Source organism: Camponotus vicinus, unplaced genomic scaffold (genome assembly GCF_025532165.1).
Source record: "Camponotus vicinus isolate PSW18456_S1 unplaced genomic scaffold, iyCamVici1.0 SCAF_3, whole genome shotgun sequence".
NCBI classification, from domain to species: Eukaryota; Metazoa; Arthropoda; class Insecta; order Hymenoptera; family Formicidae; genus Camponotus; species Camponotus vicinus.
Window position 1 is genome coordinate 25,070,323 of NW_028141967.1, and position 17,472 is coordinate 25,087,794.

Here is a 17,472-nt window from a genome sequence, read left to right on the forward strand (position 1 = left end):
TATAACGAGATTATCGCTTCGCGCGACGCGCTACTCGCTTTTCTAAGGCAGCTTGACGGCAGCAGGAGACAATTACCTCTTAAACGCGACGGTTAGGCTAACGGTAAAGGAAGATATGCGTCCGGCGAGTGGAGAAAATAACGCCGCTATCGGATATAAATTACAGCCTGCTCCAGTTTGAAAGTTACAACGTTAAGTCTTTCCTGTCGTTTGAAACGAGCAAGACGGCGAGAGGCGTACGTTTAATAAAATGCGTAGCGACAAATACATGGATCGAATGTAGCGTCCTATATTAATTTTTCAAACGTAATCGCACGTCGTCCTCTTTGCCAATCGTCTCTTTGCCGTTCTCGGATTATTATTACTCGCTTCTCGCATCGTAATTCGTTTCGCGACCAGAATGTCATTAAGCGATTCGCAATCATTGACGTGCGTGTCACTATTATCGAATGAAATTTACAAAAAGGAAGCCGATCAACTTAAATATCGACGAAGCGAGCAAACACGCAATCTCTGGTTAATAAAAATTGTGATGAAATAAGTAAGACCCTATAATTTGGAAAAGTGACTGTACGGAAAATTTTATCGATTCAATATCGATGCATGAATTCAATTGCAATGCAATCATTGAGTAACATACTTGCGATCTTGCGAAACAGTAATGTGCTGTAATTGCCAAGTTTTTTTTTTTACGAAGCAATATTTCCTACTTTCGCGCTTGTGACGTCACAATTTTGGACAGTATTGGCAATATTTGGACAATATTTCTTTCCCTCGTCTCTAATTTGCATCTCGATGGCGGCTCGCTCGTTAACGAGACGCTTTCGAAAGTTTGCGCGATTCTCTTTTATTACCGACATAAATGACTTCATTCGCGTGACTCATCGTTTCGCGAGTATAGCCATAAATAGGCTACAGCGGTCGCTGGAAAAACGCGCGTCGCGGAATTAACGATTTCGCGACCGATCGACCGATATCGGTAGCGTTGTTCTCGCGTCGGATGCTCGAGTCCTCCCGATGCCACGCTCGACTATCAGCTTTGACAGTTTTAAGCGTCCGATTGCATAAGAATCCACTTTACGAGCGTATTTTTACATTACTACTCGAGGCACCGTGACAGGTACTCGACGACCTCTGCAAAATTCAACAGGTTACTCGTCAATAAGCATCGCGGACGTTGCGGACAATAATATATCGTATTATATATTGGACGTGGAGAAGAGGATATGTATTTTTAGCGTATTGCTTTTTTTTATTCATAACGTTTGCGACAGTCTTGGAAAGTCGATCGATTCAAGCTTCGATTGATCCATTCGAAATACCGCTTCTTTTTTTTTCCACTTTATCGAGCTGAAATATTTCGTAATCGATCCAACGGTCCTTCACGGGAGACATTTATTCATCAGGATATAAGAGCGCGCGTCACTTTACGATGAGTAATAGCGTAACGCAATTTTATATTTTATAATTTATTGCGAACAGCAAACACACGCACAAGATTCATGTGTTTGCGCAAATAATACTCTTTTCTTTACAAATTTTAAGTGACTGGTTAAATTACGCGTTATTTTCACAAGCAAGTTTATCGAGTTCTTCTTTTTTTCGTCGAGGGACAATGATGTTCGTAATAAAGCTGCCTTAACGTCTATCGCGCGGACAGCGTTTCTTGCAATTACGGTGGTCATTGGCAGCGGGTAATTACGTCATCAGAGGCAGAAAGGCTTTGAACGTGTCTAAAAGGCGAGGCGGTTTCTAGTGTGAGAAATTCGTATTCCTGAATAAGGAGCTTACGCAACGTAAGACGGCGGCGGCGCGCGGTTATTTTACACAAAAACGTTTCGTAAATGTATGTAATATAGCGCGGGAGAAAGTGTTGCCCATCGCGCGGCTCTTTCATTAGTAATGTACATGTGTAACGACACGTCATCGGAGACTTTATTCTCGAATCCTACGGCTACCAAATTGCGCCAAGGAATAAGAAATAAATCGTACTTTGCGCGCAACTTACTTTTTTCATGTTAATTGAGAAAGACCAGCGTTGCTACGTTTCTTTATCGAGACCTTTGCGGGTCAGGCCTGCTCGATCCTACTAGATTTAAGACCGTGAAGGCTAATATTGACGGGCGAGCGATTTCGTATCCGGGATCCTGAGCGTATCGTGTGATTCCGATAGCGCGATCGAGGTCGGGATCGGTATCGGCGTTTGAATTTCCACAGTTGCGCGTAATAAAGTCGCCGCGGCCTTTGCTCGACTTTCACCAGCTCCCGATGAAGCGGACGATTTTTCTTCCCGGATCGCTGGCTGCTACCGGCCAGGCCCGAAGGAATGTCAGGGCTGCGCAAATCTTGACCGACTTGATATACCTCGCATGGTCGCGCGTTACGTCAACGTGTGGATATGCATCCGATAAAGATATCGAATCGCGACGCGAGTACCTTTGTGCCGATCGAAATTCCAATATTTGGAAGAAATTGAATCGCAGCAAAATTTATAAACCTTTTTTTCTTTTTTAAGTAATAGATGAGCGGTATTGTTTTTGAGTACACAATGTGGCGTTTCAAAAAAATCTCAACGGATTTTAAAAGCTTCAAGGACTCTATCAAGTCGAGAATCAAATTTCTTCTTGAGCACTTGAACGATATGTGCGATATGATAAAATTTTTCAAATTTTTTCCGTATCTCCTTTGTCTCTTCCAAAACATTATCATACGCATTGACATCTGAATAGATGGACGGAGCCTTTTGAGAGAGGTAACTGATAAATGCAGTAAAGGCGGAGTGCATAAACTTTGGTTAATTCTGTCAACGTTCGACTATATTCGGCACAATTTGACATTACATGACGATTCCATTGACATCATCGATTCTATTCAAATGTCAATGATCATACGTTAATTATAATTATGTTTGCAAAATGTCCCGCCCTTTGCTGAAATAAAAGTTCATCTCACACATTCGTAAAAACAATCAAATTTTACTTTTCGTTTCATGAAATAACAGTATTATTTATAAATATCGATCTGGTGAATTGAGAAATTATTTGCTCTAGTGATACATATCGGAACGATAAATATTTAAAAAAAATATTATTAATAAAAAAAATTCAAGCTTTCAGAAAATTTGTTTATTGACTAAATTATTTTTGTCTGCTTACAGATTTGGCGATATATCAACGAGAAGTGACAAAGAAGATTTTTTCTCTCGAAATTGACCATGTTTTTCCAAAACGATGACTGCCGAAAGTGTTGAAGAAGATTTATCGTTTGACACGAATCTATCTCTTACGACTCTCGATGTAGAAAATATGATTTACAAAGGGGAAGGAAACGCCAATATCGTTATCGCATTACCACACGTAAGTCAATAATTACATATTTCCGCGTGTATATTGTATCTCTCGACAAGTATCTGCATTGCTGAAAATTTTGCAAACAAATTTTTGACGTCATAGACTCCAAAGATTCGCACGTAATCATTAATCAAAGAACTAAGAAATCTCGACATTTATTTACCATCGCCCTCTTTTACGCTTCTCAGACCTCATCGACGAGCCCTTGAGAATCATTTCCTCAAAGATCCCTCCGTGATTCCGACTAAGTAAAGACAAAACCAACCCAGGATAAACTCAACTTTTACTTTGCTCTCGCGGATCTCGCCGTATTACAACGTCCGACTCTCTTTTCGATCCCAAACTTTTCCTGTCCGCAACTGCATTAGTCGAGTCTCTGCAACGTTTTCGGCGCCGGTTGGCGTCGTCGAGCCATTTTCTCTCGTTGATTCCGGCGAGAGCAAAAAGCCTTCCTACCTTGTAATCTTTGCAGAGACATCTCTTAACGTAAATGGAATTTTCCAGACTGTGTGTTTAGTACCAATATACAGATATAACGTGAAAAAAAAGTGGAAAAACCTTGTAATGCTTAATACCCTCGCGATTGAATGTTGTCTAACGTGCAAATCGCGTAAATGCACACCCAGGATGCAAATGCGCAAAAAGCGCGCAAATAATCACTCGCCCTCGGCAATGCAGAGACGAGGGAAAGGAAAAGGAGGAGAGCATCTCTCACTTGCGATAATCGATTGTCCGCGAATCGTCAACAAATAAAAATACACGCGATTTCTTACGAGGTTCTCGCGGGCAAAAGTCCCGAGGCAGTTATCGGCGCGATAATAATTTTGCAAGAGCGAATAAAAATCTCGGGGGAAAACAAGCGGATACGATGACGTTTAACGTTGATGCGTTTGTTAATAATAATCGCAATCGAAACGAGACGATTGAGATTCTCGCGTCGTTACGTCATTTCGCGCGAGTATCTCTATCGGAAAAAAAAATCAATTTCAATTTAACGAAGAAAGATTCGTAACGAGAAACGCAAAGTCCCATCGCGACGATATCTCGCGTACTCCTATGTAATTAACGATTATCTGAAAACTGTGTAATTAACCGTCTGTACGTTTCACGATATACGTGACTTTTCGCGACAGGGAGACAGTCGAATTAACAGACTCTACGGGCCCGTATTCTTTCGGGACGCGGACAAATGATCCGCGCGAGCATAAATAATTTCGTTTAATTACCCGTGACGTTCGTCTCTTATCTCCGCCGTTTATTTATGCGGAGCGTGTCACGTCACGTTGCAGGAAATGAATTTTTTCCACTTTGCGCGTCTCCTCAGGTGCGCGTTTCGCGAGATCGATAACGCGCGATACGCCCGCGGATGCATCGTGGACTTATCGCAAATCGACGATGATTGTACGTATATAGGTGTGTGCGATACGCCGCGATCCGAATCATCGTTATCGCATTTCGCGCGATGGACGCGCGCATCTGTAAAATTGCAAGATACGCGAGAGAATATATCGTGTATGGCAACCGGTAGGTTCACGGTTCGCAAATTCGAGAGTTTTTATTTTTCCGCGAATCGTTATCCGTTTTGAATCATTATCCGAGCCGAGCTTTACTCCGCCCTGCTTATTACCAAATGTAGAGAGCTCTGAATTTTGCATCGCCCTTTAAGCCCAACGCGAACAACGCTGAAATAACGTTGCACTAGCGCTCGAGCTCCCATTATACGATTACTCCCGTTGCACGAAGCCGCGACGATGCTCCGCTTCGTATTATGCGGTCGTTGTGCACTTTGATAACATGCATGCACGCTCACCGTAACCAGAACCTCCGTTCCGCCGTCGAAAGTTTGTCGAACCTGCACATGTGCTCGCCAACAGCTCCACCGTGGTCCGGATGAAAGACGAGAAATTAGGACCGCCTCCCTATACTCGATATTTCTGGACAATATCGAGAAAAATAATACGTCGACAATTTAAAAGTACAAACGGCAAACTCGCTCGCGGTCGTTTCTCCCGACTTTATTTTTTCTTTCTCTTTTTCTTCCCCCTGTCTCTTTCGTCGTCACGTATTTCCTCTTCACGTAGAGACCTTAACCCGCGCTGTTGAGTCATCGCCGCCGTAGTTTGTAATTTTATTACGTGACTCGGCTGCATCGACTCCAAGAGACAATCAGCAAAGGAGAAATCGAGTGGGTATTGAACGAAAACATTTTCGAGGCTCGATTTTAACCTTTGGAATGCTCGGCAATTCCGATAAGCATCTTTAAACGAGAATGTAGGGTACGCCATTTTATTTTATTCATTTCTTGCAATTCGTTGCGCGTCGAATCCCTTCAGTTCCCAATCGCTCTTTACAGACTATCGGGGTCTCGATACAATCGTCTTTCTCTTCTGTTACAAAGATTGTTGAAATATGATTCCACCGTCCAATATATTAAATCAGAGGATAGTAAATTAAGTCGTTAACCGCGGCACCAGCTGCGGGAGCGAAACGTTGTTACCCGATGATATACCCCTCCAACGTTATCTTTTCGCGCATTCATCGCGTTTATCGGCTTTGAATTTTACGTCGGCTTTAACGATTCTGCGCGGCTCGTCTCTGTCGCTCCTTTTCCAACTCAACTTAACCCAGCAAGTTGGTAACTCGATTTTCCGTTTTGCTGGATATCGAGCCTAGTATCAGTGATGTCAAAGAGAGAATCTTTTCTCTACGTATAGTTTGTCTTGGATAGTGCATATAGATGAGAAACGTACATGCACGCGAAAGAATATACATAAAAATAGAATTTACGTAAGAAATAATCTTTTAAAGCACAATCTCACGTCGCGTTGCATCGAAACGAGAAGACTCTGAAACTTTATCATCACGCGATGTACGACTCGGATCCGATATTATTCTCCCGTTGCACGATATGTCGTCGAATCGGCCATCTCGGCAGATTCCGCGATTACAGGCATTACGCTATTTTCCAAGTACAACACGCCGACAGCGACGTCTCATTGGCGGTTACGCGCGATTACCAATGATACACATCTGACTTTGCTGGCACGGACGTTACCGCAATATCGGTATTTGTTTCGCGGAATGCCGCTTCTCTTCTTGCCCGCGCGGCAAGTCGCAATCGTCGAATGCCTACGTAGCAGTCTCTAATCAGCTATAAATTGCAGATCCGACACGCGTGTGAGTACGGAGTGAATTATCGTCACGCCATTAGCGATAGGGTAGAAATAGAGTTGGCTGAAAGAATCGTTCGATTCATCGTCGCGCCGTCGATGAAAAAGAACCGTCGAGTAACGGAGGGGTGTCGATATTGAAATAGAATTGCGAATCCGGGATCAATGATATGACGCGGGTACGACGATCGCTCGTCGTACGCGCCTCGTCCTCCTGGTTCGCTCCGTTTGCCTCGTCTCGCTCGGAGCCGCTCTCTCGCTCTTCTCTCGAAGGTGCGGATAATTGCGCGCGGAGCGAGGCCTATCTCTGCCTAATCAGTCATAGATCGCGGCCCGATGCGCGTGCACACGGTCCTCTGCACCAGCGATCGTCACGCCGTTGAACGCGCTGCGCTTCTCTCATCCCGGGGGAGGACTCGGGGGAGAGCGAGCGTTGAATAGAGAGGCGTGTGTGTGTGTGTGAGAGAGAAAGAGAGAGAGAGGATGTGCACAAGAGGGAGCGAATGGTAACGAGTAACCGCCAAAGTGACTTGTCGCGAGTACGAGAGAGAAAGAGAGAGAGGAAGGGAGACGAGGAGCGACTTATCGGAGGCAAGGTTAAAGAGAGAGAGAGAAAGAGGGACCATTAACCGTTGGCCGTTGACCTCCCGGTGACGGTGGGGACGCGGACGAGGTGGAAGAGGAAAGGAGGCCAACAAAGTGGGGATCGGCCGACCGATCGATCTGCCGCTCGCCTCAGAACTGTGCTGGCGATCGTCGAGTGATGAATGGTCGGGCGCGATCGATGGATGCCACCGTCGGAGCGATTTGTAATTAACACGCTTCCGCGATTCTTCCAAAGGTTCCGGAGGTTCGTTGACCCTCGTCCACGTGTGCCCGCCGGGACACACTTATGCTGGAAAAAAGAAAATGCTCGCGAGATTAATCGCTTATCTCCATCATCTTTACGTTACAACGGTACAACGTTGCTCGCGTCTTCCCTCGACTCTTTCGTTGACTGATTTCGATGCAAAAGTATTCCGAGTCGGGTCCTTTAATTCGCCCCAATCACGCTCGTTTTAAAAGAAGAACGAAACGTAAATTATATAGGACGAAATTTACGAATATGACCCGGCGAGATAATGGCGTTACGTATAGTTTGCGTTGAACCGCAAAAGCCGCGACGCGACACTTTTGGCAGGAAATTGCGCGCTCGCGTGTTTTGCGCGGTGCGGCTGCAGGCGCGATATCGGCGTCGCTGGGGTTTCTGGCGCCGATCCGATCTGTCGCGAGCGGACGAGGACGGGTCGTGTTGAATTTAATGAGCTCGTACGCGCCGGACACGGTTCGCCGAAGCGGGCATCCGGTTTTCTCTCTTTCTTTCGCGGAATCGAAACGAATCGGCGTCGATATCGATTTCCTGCCGTTTCGTATGTTTACCGTCCGTGCGCTCCAATCGAGGCGCGACAGCTCCAATCTAATCCAAACTCTTACGTCACGTATTTACAATACGTGCGTACGGCAACGTATAGCGAAAGATCGACAAGAGAAGGAAAGAGAGAGAGGGACAGACTTGAAAGCCGTACATTGAGAGCATATCAAGCATCATATATTTATATACATCATATATTTAGAGGCTTGACCCTCCGACAGCGTGTTAGCCTCTTATCGGAGCGCACGCATAAGTATTCAAATCGGTCGTTTCGCGTTGCGTAAAGAGGAATGTTATTTACTCTTGGAAGTCACTCGTAGATTAACTACTAAAAACTACTCGTGTGTAGAAAACCAACATTATACGAGCGATTTAACGTCCGCGGCAGCAGTATTCATCGAGCGTTTCATCGAGGTCGAAACGCGCCTCGTGATCTCTTCGCTGCTTAATTTCGCTTACGCAATTGGAAGAAGCGATTAGCATTTTTTTGCTTCGATCGGGCCCGGTCGAGATGTTATTCCGCCGCGGGCAATTAATATATAATTTGCGTTACGGATCGTTTATTTAATCTTTGCGTATCGCGCGCATCGCGTCATTCGCGAGCACATAAATAAATAATTATTGTCGTAACTTGCATATTGCAAAATTGATTACACAAAGCGAGCTCGATGTATGACCCTCGATATCTTTAATCATATTTTTAAACGCGACCAATGTTAATCCTTTCGTTGCGGCAAAGTCTAATGCGGAGCGCACGTGATGGACGGCACATATTTAGCCGTGACCGCTATAAATGGCGAAACTTTTTGCATCGCGTATCAGTTACTAGTATGAAGATATTTGAATAATGATAATATAAATACCGAGCGCCCAAAGGCGCCAACAATGCCGCGTAAGTGATAACGCTCGAACGCCTTGAGGCGCCAACAGCAGCGAAAGAATTAAAAAGCATGAAATGCGAGTGAAATTTCAAGACAAACGTATCGCAATTTTTTTTTTTTTATATAATGTGTTGTTGAACGCAAACTTTCTTCAAAATATTGATTATTCATCCGGTATTTTTAGGCGTGTTGTAATCGCGTGCTCAAAGATACTACGTTTGTTGGCACAGACTTTATACGAAAAAAAACGACCACGTAGGCAGGTATATACGCGGTCGCATTAATAGACGTGACGCATGAAAAACTTGCAACCACGTCAGCCGACTTAGCCTATATATCGATTGGCGGTTCACGTCGGGTCGCACGCTCCTCCGAGAGAGATTTATATCGAGAGAAGCGAGAAATTAAACTGGAGCTCCAGATTTTATTTTCGCCTCGATTATCTTTCGCTGATCGAACAATCCGTTCTTCAAAGAGTTTAAATTCCTCCGACGTATACAGGGTGTCCCGAAACTAACGCTTGATATTTTAAAGGCAGATTCTCTGGCCAATTTAAAAACGATTTTTCCTCAGCGAAAATGTCGCGGCACTAATAGTTTTCGAGTTATAAACGATTGAAAATAAAGGGTTTTTCGCAAACTAAGGCTTATGGGAATAAAATATTAATAAAATCACATTCTTTAGTTAATTTTAGGTAGAGTTTACTTTAATAGAATTTTAATTTAAGGCTTAGTTAGAAAGATACATGATGACAAAAATTGGGAATATGCAAAAAATAATGATCTCCCTCGACATTTTCGCTGAGGAAAAATCGTTTTTAAATTGACCAGACAATCTGCCTTTAAAATATCAAGTGTTAATTTCGGGACACCCTGTATATACACTCGCGGCAGCTTTAAAGAGTTTGTCTATTTTTTCATTCACCTTGCTATTTTTCGTTTCTCTCCTCGCGACACATGGACGTCGCTCGTGTCTGGCTATCGCGACTATTATCGAATCGTCAATAATTCGCGCGTATATCGGCGGCGAACGGTCAGTAAAGTGGAACACGTAGCAACAACCTGTCGAGCGTACGTCATTATTGGGCCTCCCCGGGCGCGTTCATCTCCGTCTTTTTACACGACGAAACGTCGGTCGATCGTTTAGTCGCGTGACCGGTTTTCCGCGCAAAGACCCTTGTAATTAATGCTACGTCGTGATCGCTTGCGCGATTAAAACTCGCGAGAATCGCAAACGAAACGTCGGCCTGCTTTCGGTCGACGTTTCAATCGATTTCGGATCGATTTGTTGGAAGGAAAGCGACTAAATTGAATCTCCTCGCGTCCAGAATCAGGACGCGATTTAGATCTCGGATTGAAATTGCAAAAACGAACGCGAGATATTGGAAGTCACGTATAGAATCGTTACTCATTTTTCTTTGTAAGACTAATAAATCTGATACGGTCCGTGATGCGTTTATCGATCGCGGCTCGATCGAGCGTGTCGACTAACGTGCCGAAAATCACGACACTGAACGCGCCATGCTTGTTAAGTAACAGTTACGTTCGCCTGTTTGTCCGAGACTTGCGAAATTGTTGCGAGTAACGGCTGGCTTTCGAAATCCCGAATATCAATGAGAGAGTCGACCGGGCGCTTTCGTATCGAGATAAAAACGTATTTATCGCAAATGTTATTTCGGAAAAATAACTTTTTAATATGATGTTACATTGCTTCAAAGTCCGAGCACAAAATGTCTAAAATTGCATTTTTTCTCGGCTGAAATTAGCGAGAGAAAGATATATTATATGGTGAAAGGTCCAAGATGAAAAAGATAAAATTAAAATGACTAGGCGCGCGTATTGATGTCTCAATATTTATCATGGACTGAAAATTAGAGAGCTCGAACGAATCGGGTAACAGAGTGTCCTAGAACCTTACCTTCGCATATGATTAATAGCTTCGATCAATTCGATCGGGGCGACAAGACAGAGTTGAACATGTGCTTGGAAACAAGAGACGAGGCGAGCCGCGACCCATCCTATTATCTTTAACTCGAGAATTTTTCATAAAGTCGACCTACATACGCCGTTTGTTCAACGTCGCCAGGTTGAAAGACGATTGATCTATTCTTGATAACGCGGACCACGTATATCCAAGTGCACAGAAAATGCCGGGTAGTTTGTCGAGCGAAGACCGAGATCGTGTCGTTGTCAACGGGAAGAAAATAGCCGCGACGGACGTCCGCCCTGGACATTTTTATCGAATGTGTTTCCGTTTTGCGATTTATAATTTTGCGCGCGCTTATTTATAACGCGTTGCTGCGCAAGAATATTAAAGTTAAAATCATTGATTATTACACGTTACATTTATAGTCGACTTTGACGCAGTTATATTCGCCAAAAGAAAATATGCTCTCCGCGAAATGTCGGATGCAATCGACTTGGCTTTATTGGGTTTACTTTTTGCCTTTCAGGAGCGCAGAGTAATACGATTCCGGAAATCGCTGCCGGACGAGGTTTCACCGGACGGCGGCAAAACACGTGTGCAACGGGAGGTGTGGTACGCCAGAAACGTGGTTTCCTGTTTTTTGGGCTCTTACGCGCAGATCCCTCAAATTGTTTGTTACGATGCAGCTGATGTAGCCAGATTGTCAGACGCCATCCGGCCTCATCGTCCAGGTATAAATTCTCTTCCCACGCATATCGGAAATATTGCTCAATCGTTCCTCGTAAAATACTTGGAAAATTCTCACCAAATTATATTTTAATCACATTTGAAAATTTATTTATTTCGTAGATTAGTTTGAAAATTGATTCAATTTGCTCGCAGCTTTCGATTCATCTTCTCGTTGGTTCCTTTTATTTTTCCGTGATTGTAAGTAATTATCGAACATCCCGTATAATATCACTTTCTCCGGTAGATTTTTAATATTTATGTGCAATCGCGTGCTGTTCGTAAAAGGAACAAGTGCTTTCAGGTGGATTATAACTAGTTTCGATCGCGCCATCTCTTCTTTTCTTTTTTTTTTTATCAAGATAGTCGCTGACTTATTCTTTTTCGATACTCGTACATCTGCCACCTTATCTTTTTCGATGCTCCGAATGCAAATATGTAATGCGCATCCGAAGCTTCCCTCCGGGATAGCAAGTTTCTTGCGCACGCGAGAAGCCTGCAGCTGAAATTTCATCGATTTTTCGCTGCAATTTTGTAAACAAGAGCCGATCCACGTTTTATTTCTCCTTGGTGTGACATGGACAACCGTGCACCGATCGATAATATCGAATTACAATATTACAAATGTATCAAGTGTCCAGGAGAGAAAGCTCGAACAACTTTTTAAATCGATAAATTGACTTTGAAGATTCATAAACGCATCTTGATGGAAGTTTGCCAAATTTGATGACTTGAATAAATTTGGAAACTTGATTGTTTTCATAAATCCCGTACAGATATTTTCGCGGTAGCAGAATTCACGTCGAATAGCAATTTAAATGTCGAAAAAATATCTGCGATCACAGCGGATAGACGGACAAATATTACAATGCCATCGAGTATTTTCTCGAGAATATTATCGAAAATCATCTCTTTTCTTTTTACATTTTCCTAGTGTACACTTTGCGTCCAAAATCATAAATATTATCGAGATAAAAATATATGTATGATATACACACGTGCATTATTTTCTGTTACATTAAATCGCAGAGAATTATACATCACTGTCATCATTAATAATCGCAATGGTGCGGCGCGATAATTATATATTCACATTTTATCCCGACGATAACAACTTTCTATTCGAGGGAGAGAGAGCGCGCCTGTCAAAATCATTCTCTGCGCGAAACGATCTCTTGTAGACGTAGACGGCGAGTAAATGTTTAGCGATATATGAAAATTTCTTCCTATTCGACAATGATCGATGCCAACGATTAAAAACGCCATAACGTTTATGTATCTACATCTTCAGATGTGACAAGCCATATATGTGGTGAGAAAGAAAGAGAATCTCTGCGGTTGTTAATAATATTTATCATATCGTATTATAGCGAAAATCGCGTTTATTCCTTGAGAATAATTAACATTAATTAATCGCGAGTCACGCATTCTCGAGAAATAAAAGATGCAATTTCATCACTGAATAATAATATAACCTGTTGACTGATACTGAACAGAGATTTGCAATTCAGGCAAATGTCTCTGTCCCGACTGGCACTTTTCGTTTGAGCTTTTCGGAATTAAAAGAATCGCCTCGAAGGACTAAATTTACTATGCGTGGCTCCCGCAGGCTGCGATTCACATTCTTCATTTATAGCTACGTGCTCTTGAAAGACGATGTCATCAAACGAGAAGAATTCGAGATGATGCTCAAAGCCAGCCTCGCGAATCCTTGACTCTCGCGCGTTGTCTCATCTCTTTTTAATCCCTCGAGAGATATACGTATCTCGCGGTAAATCATATTTCGATCACGTTTCTTAATTTATCCAGAAATTCCACACAAAATAAACACTTTTTTAATCTGCGAGAGAAATTTCAATTGAAGCGCGAGATGCGTTTCTCGTAGCCACCATATTCGCACGTTTCCAAGCGCGATTAGTCACTCCTATGAAAAGGCCGCGACCCCGAGATATCCGTCGAGAAGGACACTTGCCTCGGACAAGCCAACGTGCGCGTGTAAGGCTAGGTATTTAAATATCATCTTGAATGCGAGATCACCGATCTAGACGAAGGACGAAAAAATCGTCAAAGAAAAACACGTTATGTAAAAGTTTAACAAGATACGTGAATAGATTCTTTCTCATTAGTCTTTGCATCGTGCGTTGTCGTCTATAAAAATTTCGTCCCCGTTTTGTTAACATCGATTTCGAGAAGATGAAAAAAGATATACGCGGAAACTGAGAGGAAAATACGTCAATGAAATCTATATCAGACCTCTCTTATCTCGACTTTCGATAGCGCGCAAAAAGTACCGATATCGATTAATAAGTGTAAAAGATAGAAAATAATAAATAACATCGCCGTATACACGTGTAGATAATAGTGAACGACGTCGGCAACAGAAGTTGGATTATTATAGTAATTAATAGAAGAAAAATCTGCGAGTTAATAGATACTCGTATCGATATAAATATTTTTTTCACCGTCGTGCGTTATCACGGTAGATTAAGCTTTGATAACGAGTGTTCTAATCCCATTAACGTACATTTTATTTTAATCTTATTACTTTTCACGCATTCCCCTATCTAAAACCTATAAGTTTATCGTCGTATATCTATGGCAGATCGATAGAATTGCTCGTACATCTTTGACAAGTATAGTTAACAAATGTCTTGGACCTTCGTTCAGTGATACGACGATACGATTCTCTCGGGAAAATCGTACACTAGCCTCGATAAACGCAGTCAATTAATATTAAGGTGTAAAACTATAGAAACTAAAAAAACTATAGAAGAGAAACGCCGGCACCTTTGCTCGATGAGAGAAACCAAACTCTATCCCGCGGAGATTTCTAGCCTACCCTCGCCCTTCGGTAGGATGCGTTTTGTTGGAGAACATTTATTATACGCGCGCACGGATTTATTTTTGAATAATGCAGCGACGTTTATCATCCGCTATCGGCGAGAAGGAGATCCGCCCATTGTATGCAACGCTCCGACAATTTCACCTTCGTGCAACTACTTCCCTCTTCTCTCGATGCGAGATCGTCCCCGGGCGATCGTCGTCGTTCGCGCCTTATCGGATCCATCGATCATGTGTGCGCAAAGCCGGCTCCTCTCTCTCTTATCGGGATTATTTTAAAATATTGATAATTAATCTACCTTTACGATACTTTATAGACTTAACGTAACGTTATAGCGAATAAACCGGAGATGAGCAAACAAATAGTACCAGTGAGACGAAAGTAATTAATATCAACAGTAAAGAGAAGGAGAAATATTATGAATAAGAAAAAAAAGAATCGCATACACGTACATGTGTAATTATCGCGCGTTGGCTTTCGTTAGCTCTATTTATTTATTTTATAATCAATATTGTACGCTCGAATTATTCGTGCAAGGAGGTAGTTTGCGTGCATTTGTGTTTCAACGTTCGCGGATTAATCGCGCGATAGATACTCGTTTACCCGCGTGGGCGTCAACTACCGTTGTTTATGCGCAGGTGTCCAAAGCTAGCGTCGATCCGACACGCGAGGGAATGCCCGGTATATATTTTCCACCGGAAATCTGTTTGAATGACTTTGCGAAATAGGGAGCATCGTGGAAGAACCCTCGGGTGGGTGGTACGCGTAGGCAGGATGTACGCGCGGCTGCGTACGAGGGTGCTCGGGAAGAGATGCTAATCGAAAGATGTCCCATCGTGATTTCACGCTCGCGTACATATTTGCGAATTAATCCCATCTTATATTAATTAGGACGACGAAGATTAATCGTGTCCTTGCAACGAGAAGGCAATTTCGCGCAGCCTTTTGTTCTCGTATAAGGTAACGATTTTTATACGTTATTATAGGTTGAGGTTGCAAAGTTTATACCTTATCGAGTTTGCCGCTTGAATTTTCCAATCGAATCGGCGAAATTTGCATACGTAATACGATGCGATTTCTTTCCGCTTTGCGTCTCGTTGCGCTCGCGAATAAATCCGGATAAATTTATCGATTTACCGAATCCTTTTTTTTTTCACCGACCAAAAGTCCATCCTCCGGCCTGGTCTGTCGCGATTGCGGATGCAACAAGTGGTCGGCCGTGGCTCTTCCGCTTTTCTTTTCGCGGACTTGTCGATATTCCGACGCGTTGGCACTTTCTCCGGCGACGATTGGAAATAGAAGCCATCTCCGCCCTCCTCTCGCGTCTTGGTCGACGATTACAAAACGAGAAGACGAGGGTAAACGACATTACGCGGCGCCGGGCTAGAAAATATATTTCGCGAGAAGCTGTTGCGGTTCCAGCGGCGAGATCTTACTCGACCGGTGTGTATGTGTGTGTGTGTGTGTGTGTGTGTGTGTGTGTGTGTGTGTGCTCCGGCTATTTCGAGGAGTATCGTTAAAAGGAAACATGGCCAATTATCTTATTTGCTCGCACGTAACGAGTAATTTCTATAAGGGAAAAGGTGTCTTTAAAAGTCAAATGATGCTTTAAGAGAAAAAAAATAACGATCCTTTTACCGCGATTCGCATTTAATTTCTTCCTATCGCTTGATGATGCGAGATTCTCGATATTTTCTCCGCAATTTCAAATTTTACCTCGCGTATCGCGCCAATACTTGAAATATCGATATTACGTTTCCGATTGATGCGCGAATCAATTAATCGGTTCGCTGTTACTCTTCTGACAAATATGTTGAAAGTTTAATCGAAATAAAGTCATTGTACAACGTGTCATATCTCCGATATAACGCGAAAGCTTTCGGGTTACTATTCGCGCGGGTTATCGCTGCCCTTTATATACACATTGTGAAACTCTCACGCGACTGTCGATATTTTTATTTAAAAGCCGCGTCGCACACAGGCTGGAAAATCGCGCGTTGTTATCTCCGACGATATTGCGCACCCGCGCGATACGGCAGTATCGATTTTCTGTCGTACCGTATGTGTAGCGCACGGAAGCGTGCGCGTGGGCGTGTGCGTGTGCGTGTGCGTGTGCGTTATTACCGAACGACGCGGAGACGGGAAAAATTCGCCGCTGATAGCGGCAATTTCGCCGTCAATTTGATCGTCGGCAAAGTTCATCCGTGCGTCGTCGTTTCCACTAATAACACGCCAGATTGATCTAATGCGCCCGTGCAAAACCGAATCGCGCGTGCATCCTCACCGACCGCTCTCATTAATGTCTAATTAACGGCGCGATCGGCCGCTCTCCTCTTTCCTGTCCTCGGCAAAATACACGACCAAAACGGCGCATCGCAATTTCCGGCATCCCACGCGCGACTTTGGTTTCAAAAAAAAAGATATCGTATGAAAATGATGACTCGTTACATATACGTACGGCTGCAAGCGGACCTCCCGGTTTCCTCGCGACGAAGCGATTAATATGTAAATGAAATTCATGTTGCGAAATAATGTAATTACCTCTGTAGATTCTTGCGATTCAACATTTTAGCGTGTAACGCCGCGCTTTTATCGGCCCGCAACTGTGTAAACCTTGCGCGTAAACTCTCTCCGCACAGGTGCGTTAACGCAACGAGCCGCAATTGCCACAACCTCGCGGGATTCTTTCCTTTTGTTTTTGTTTTTTCTTCTTTTTTTAACCGCCCACGCTTCCCGCTTTCGAGGGCAGTCCTCGATATCGCCTATTTTCAGAGAGATCGACCCACGTCAGTCGCAGGGTATTTTTGCGATCGAACGGCCGTATATCGGATGTTTATTTTCAAGGACTGAAACGAGGAATGTGTAAACAGAGACTGTGTAAACCTACACGGCATAGCCGCCGCTGATATCGCTCGCTATGCACTTGTCGCTCGTTCTGGTATAGTTTTATAATAATTCTGAATGAAAAAAATGTAATATCCGATCGGCACACTTTCGTTTACGCTTGGAACAATTTGAGCGTGAAATAATATAAAAGGAAATTGTAAAAAAATATGTATCTCGATCAAAGTTATATAATTGAACGGTATCGCGATTCGTCTCAGAATTATTTCATTTATAAATAATTGAGCAGTTCGCCTTCGACGATCGATAATGAGAAACGGAC

General features: G+C 43.2%; 1 protein-coding gene across 8 annotated transcripts in view; it reads left to right on the forward strand.

The window, feature by feature from the left end:
* Ipk1 (Inositol phosphate kinase 1) overlaps nucleotides 1-17,472 on the forward strand; it is a 73,639-nt gene that overhangs the window by 51,877 nt on the left and 4,290 nt on the right. For 5 of the 8 annotated variants that reach the window (XM_083095328.1, XM_083095330.1, XM_083095329.1 and 2 more), the window contains 2 exons: nucleotides 3,158-3,356; nucleotides 11,265-11,469. In XM_083095328.1, the coding sequence (XP_082951454.1) occupies nucleotides 3,231-3,356; nucleotides 11,265-11,469 (331 nt within the window). In that variant the 5' untranslated portion in view covers nucleotides 3,158-3,230. Of the gene's footprint in view, nucleotides 1-3,157; nucleotides 3,357-7,414; nucleotides 7,478-11,264; nucleotides 11,470-17,472 lie in introns of those variants that run through there. The other 3 variants (XM_083095327.1, XM_083095326.1, XM_083095334.1) reach the window with 2 other exon arrangements.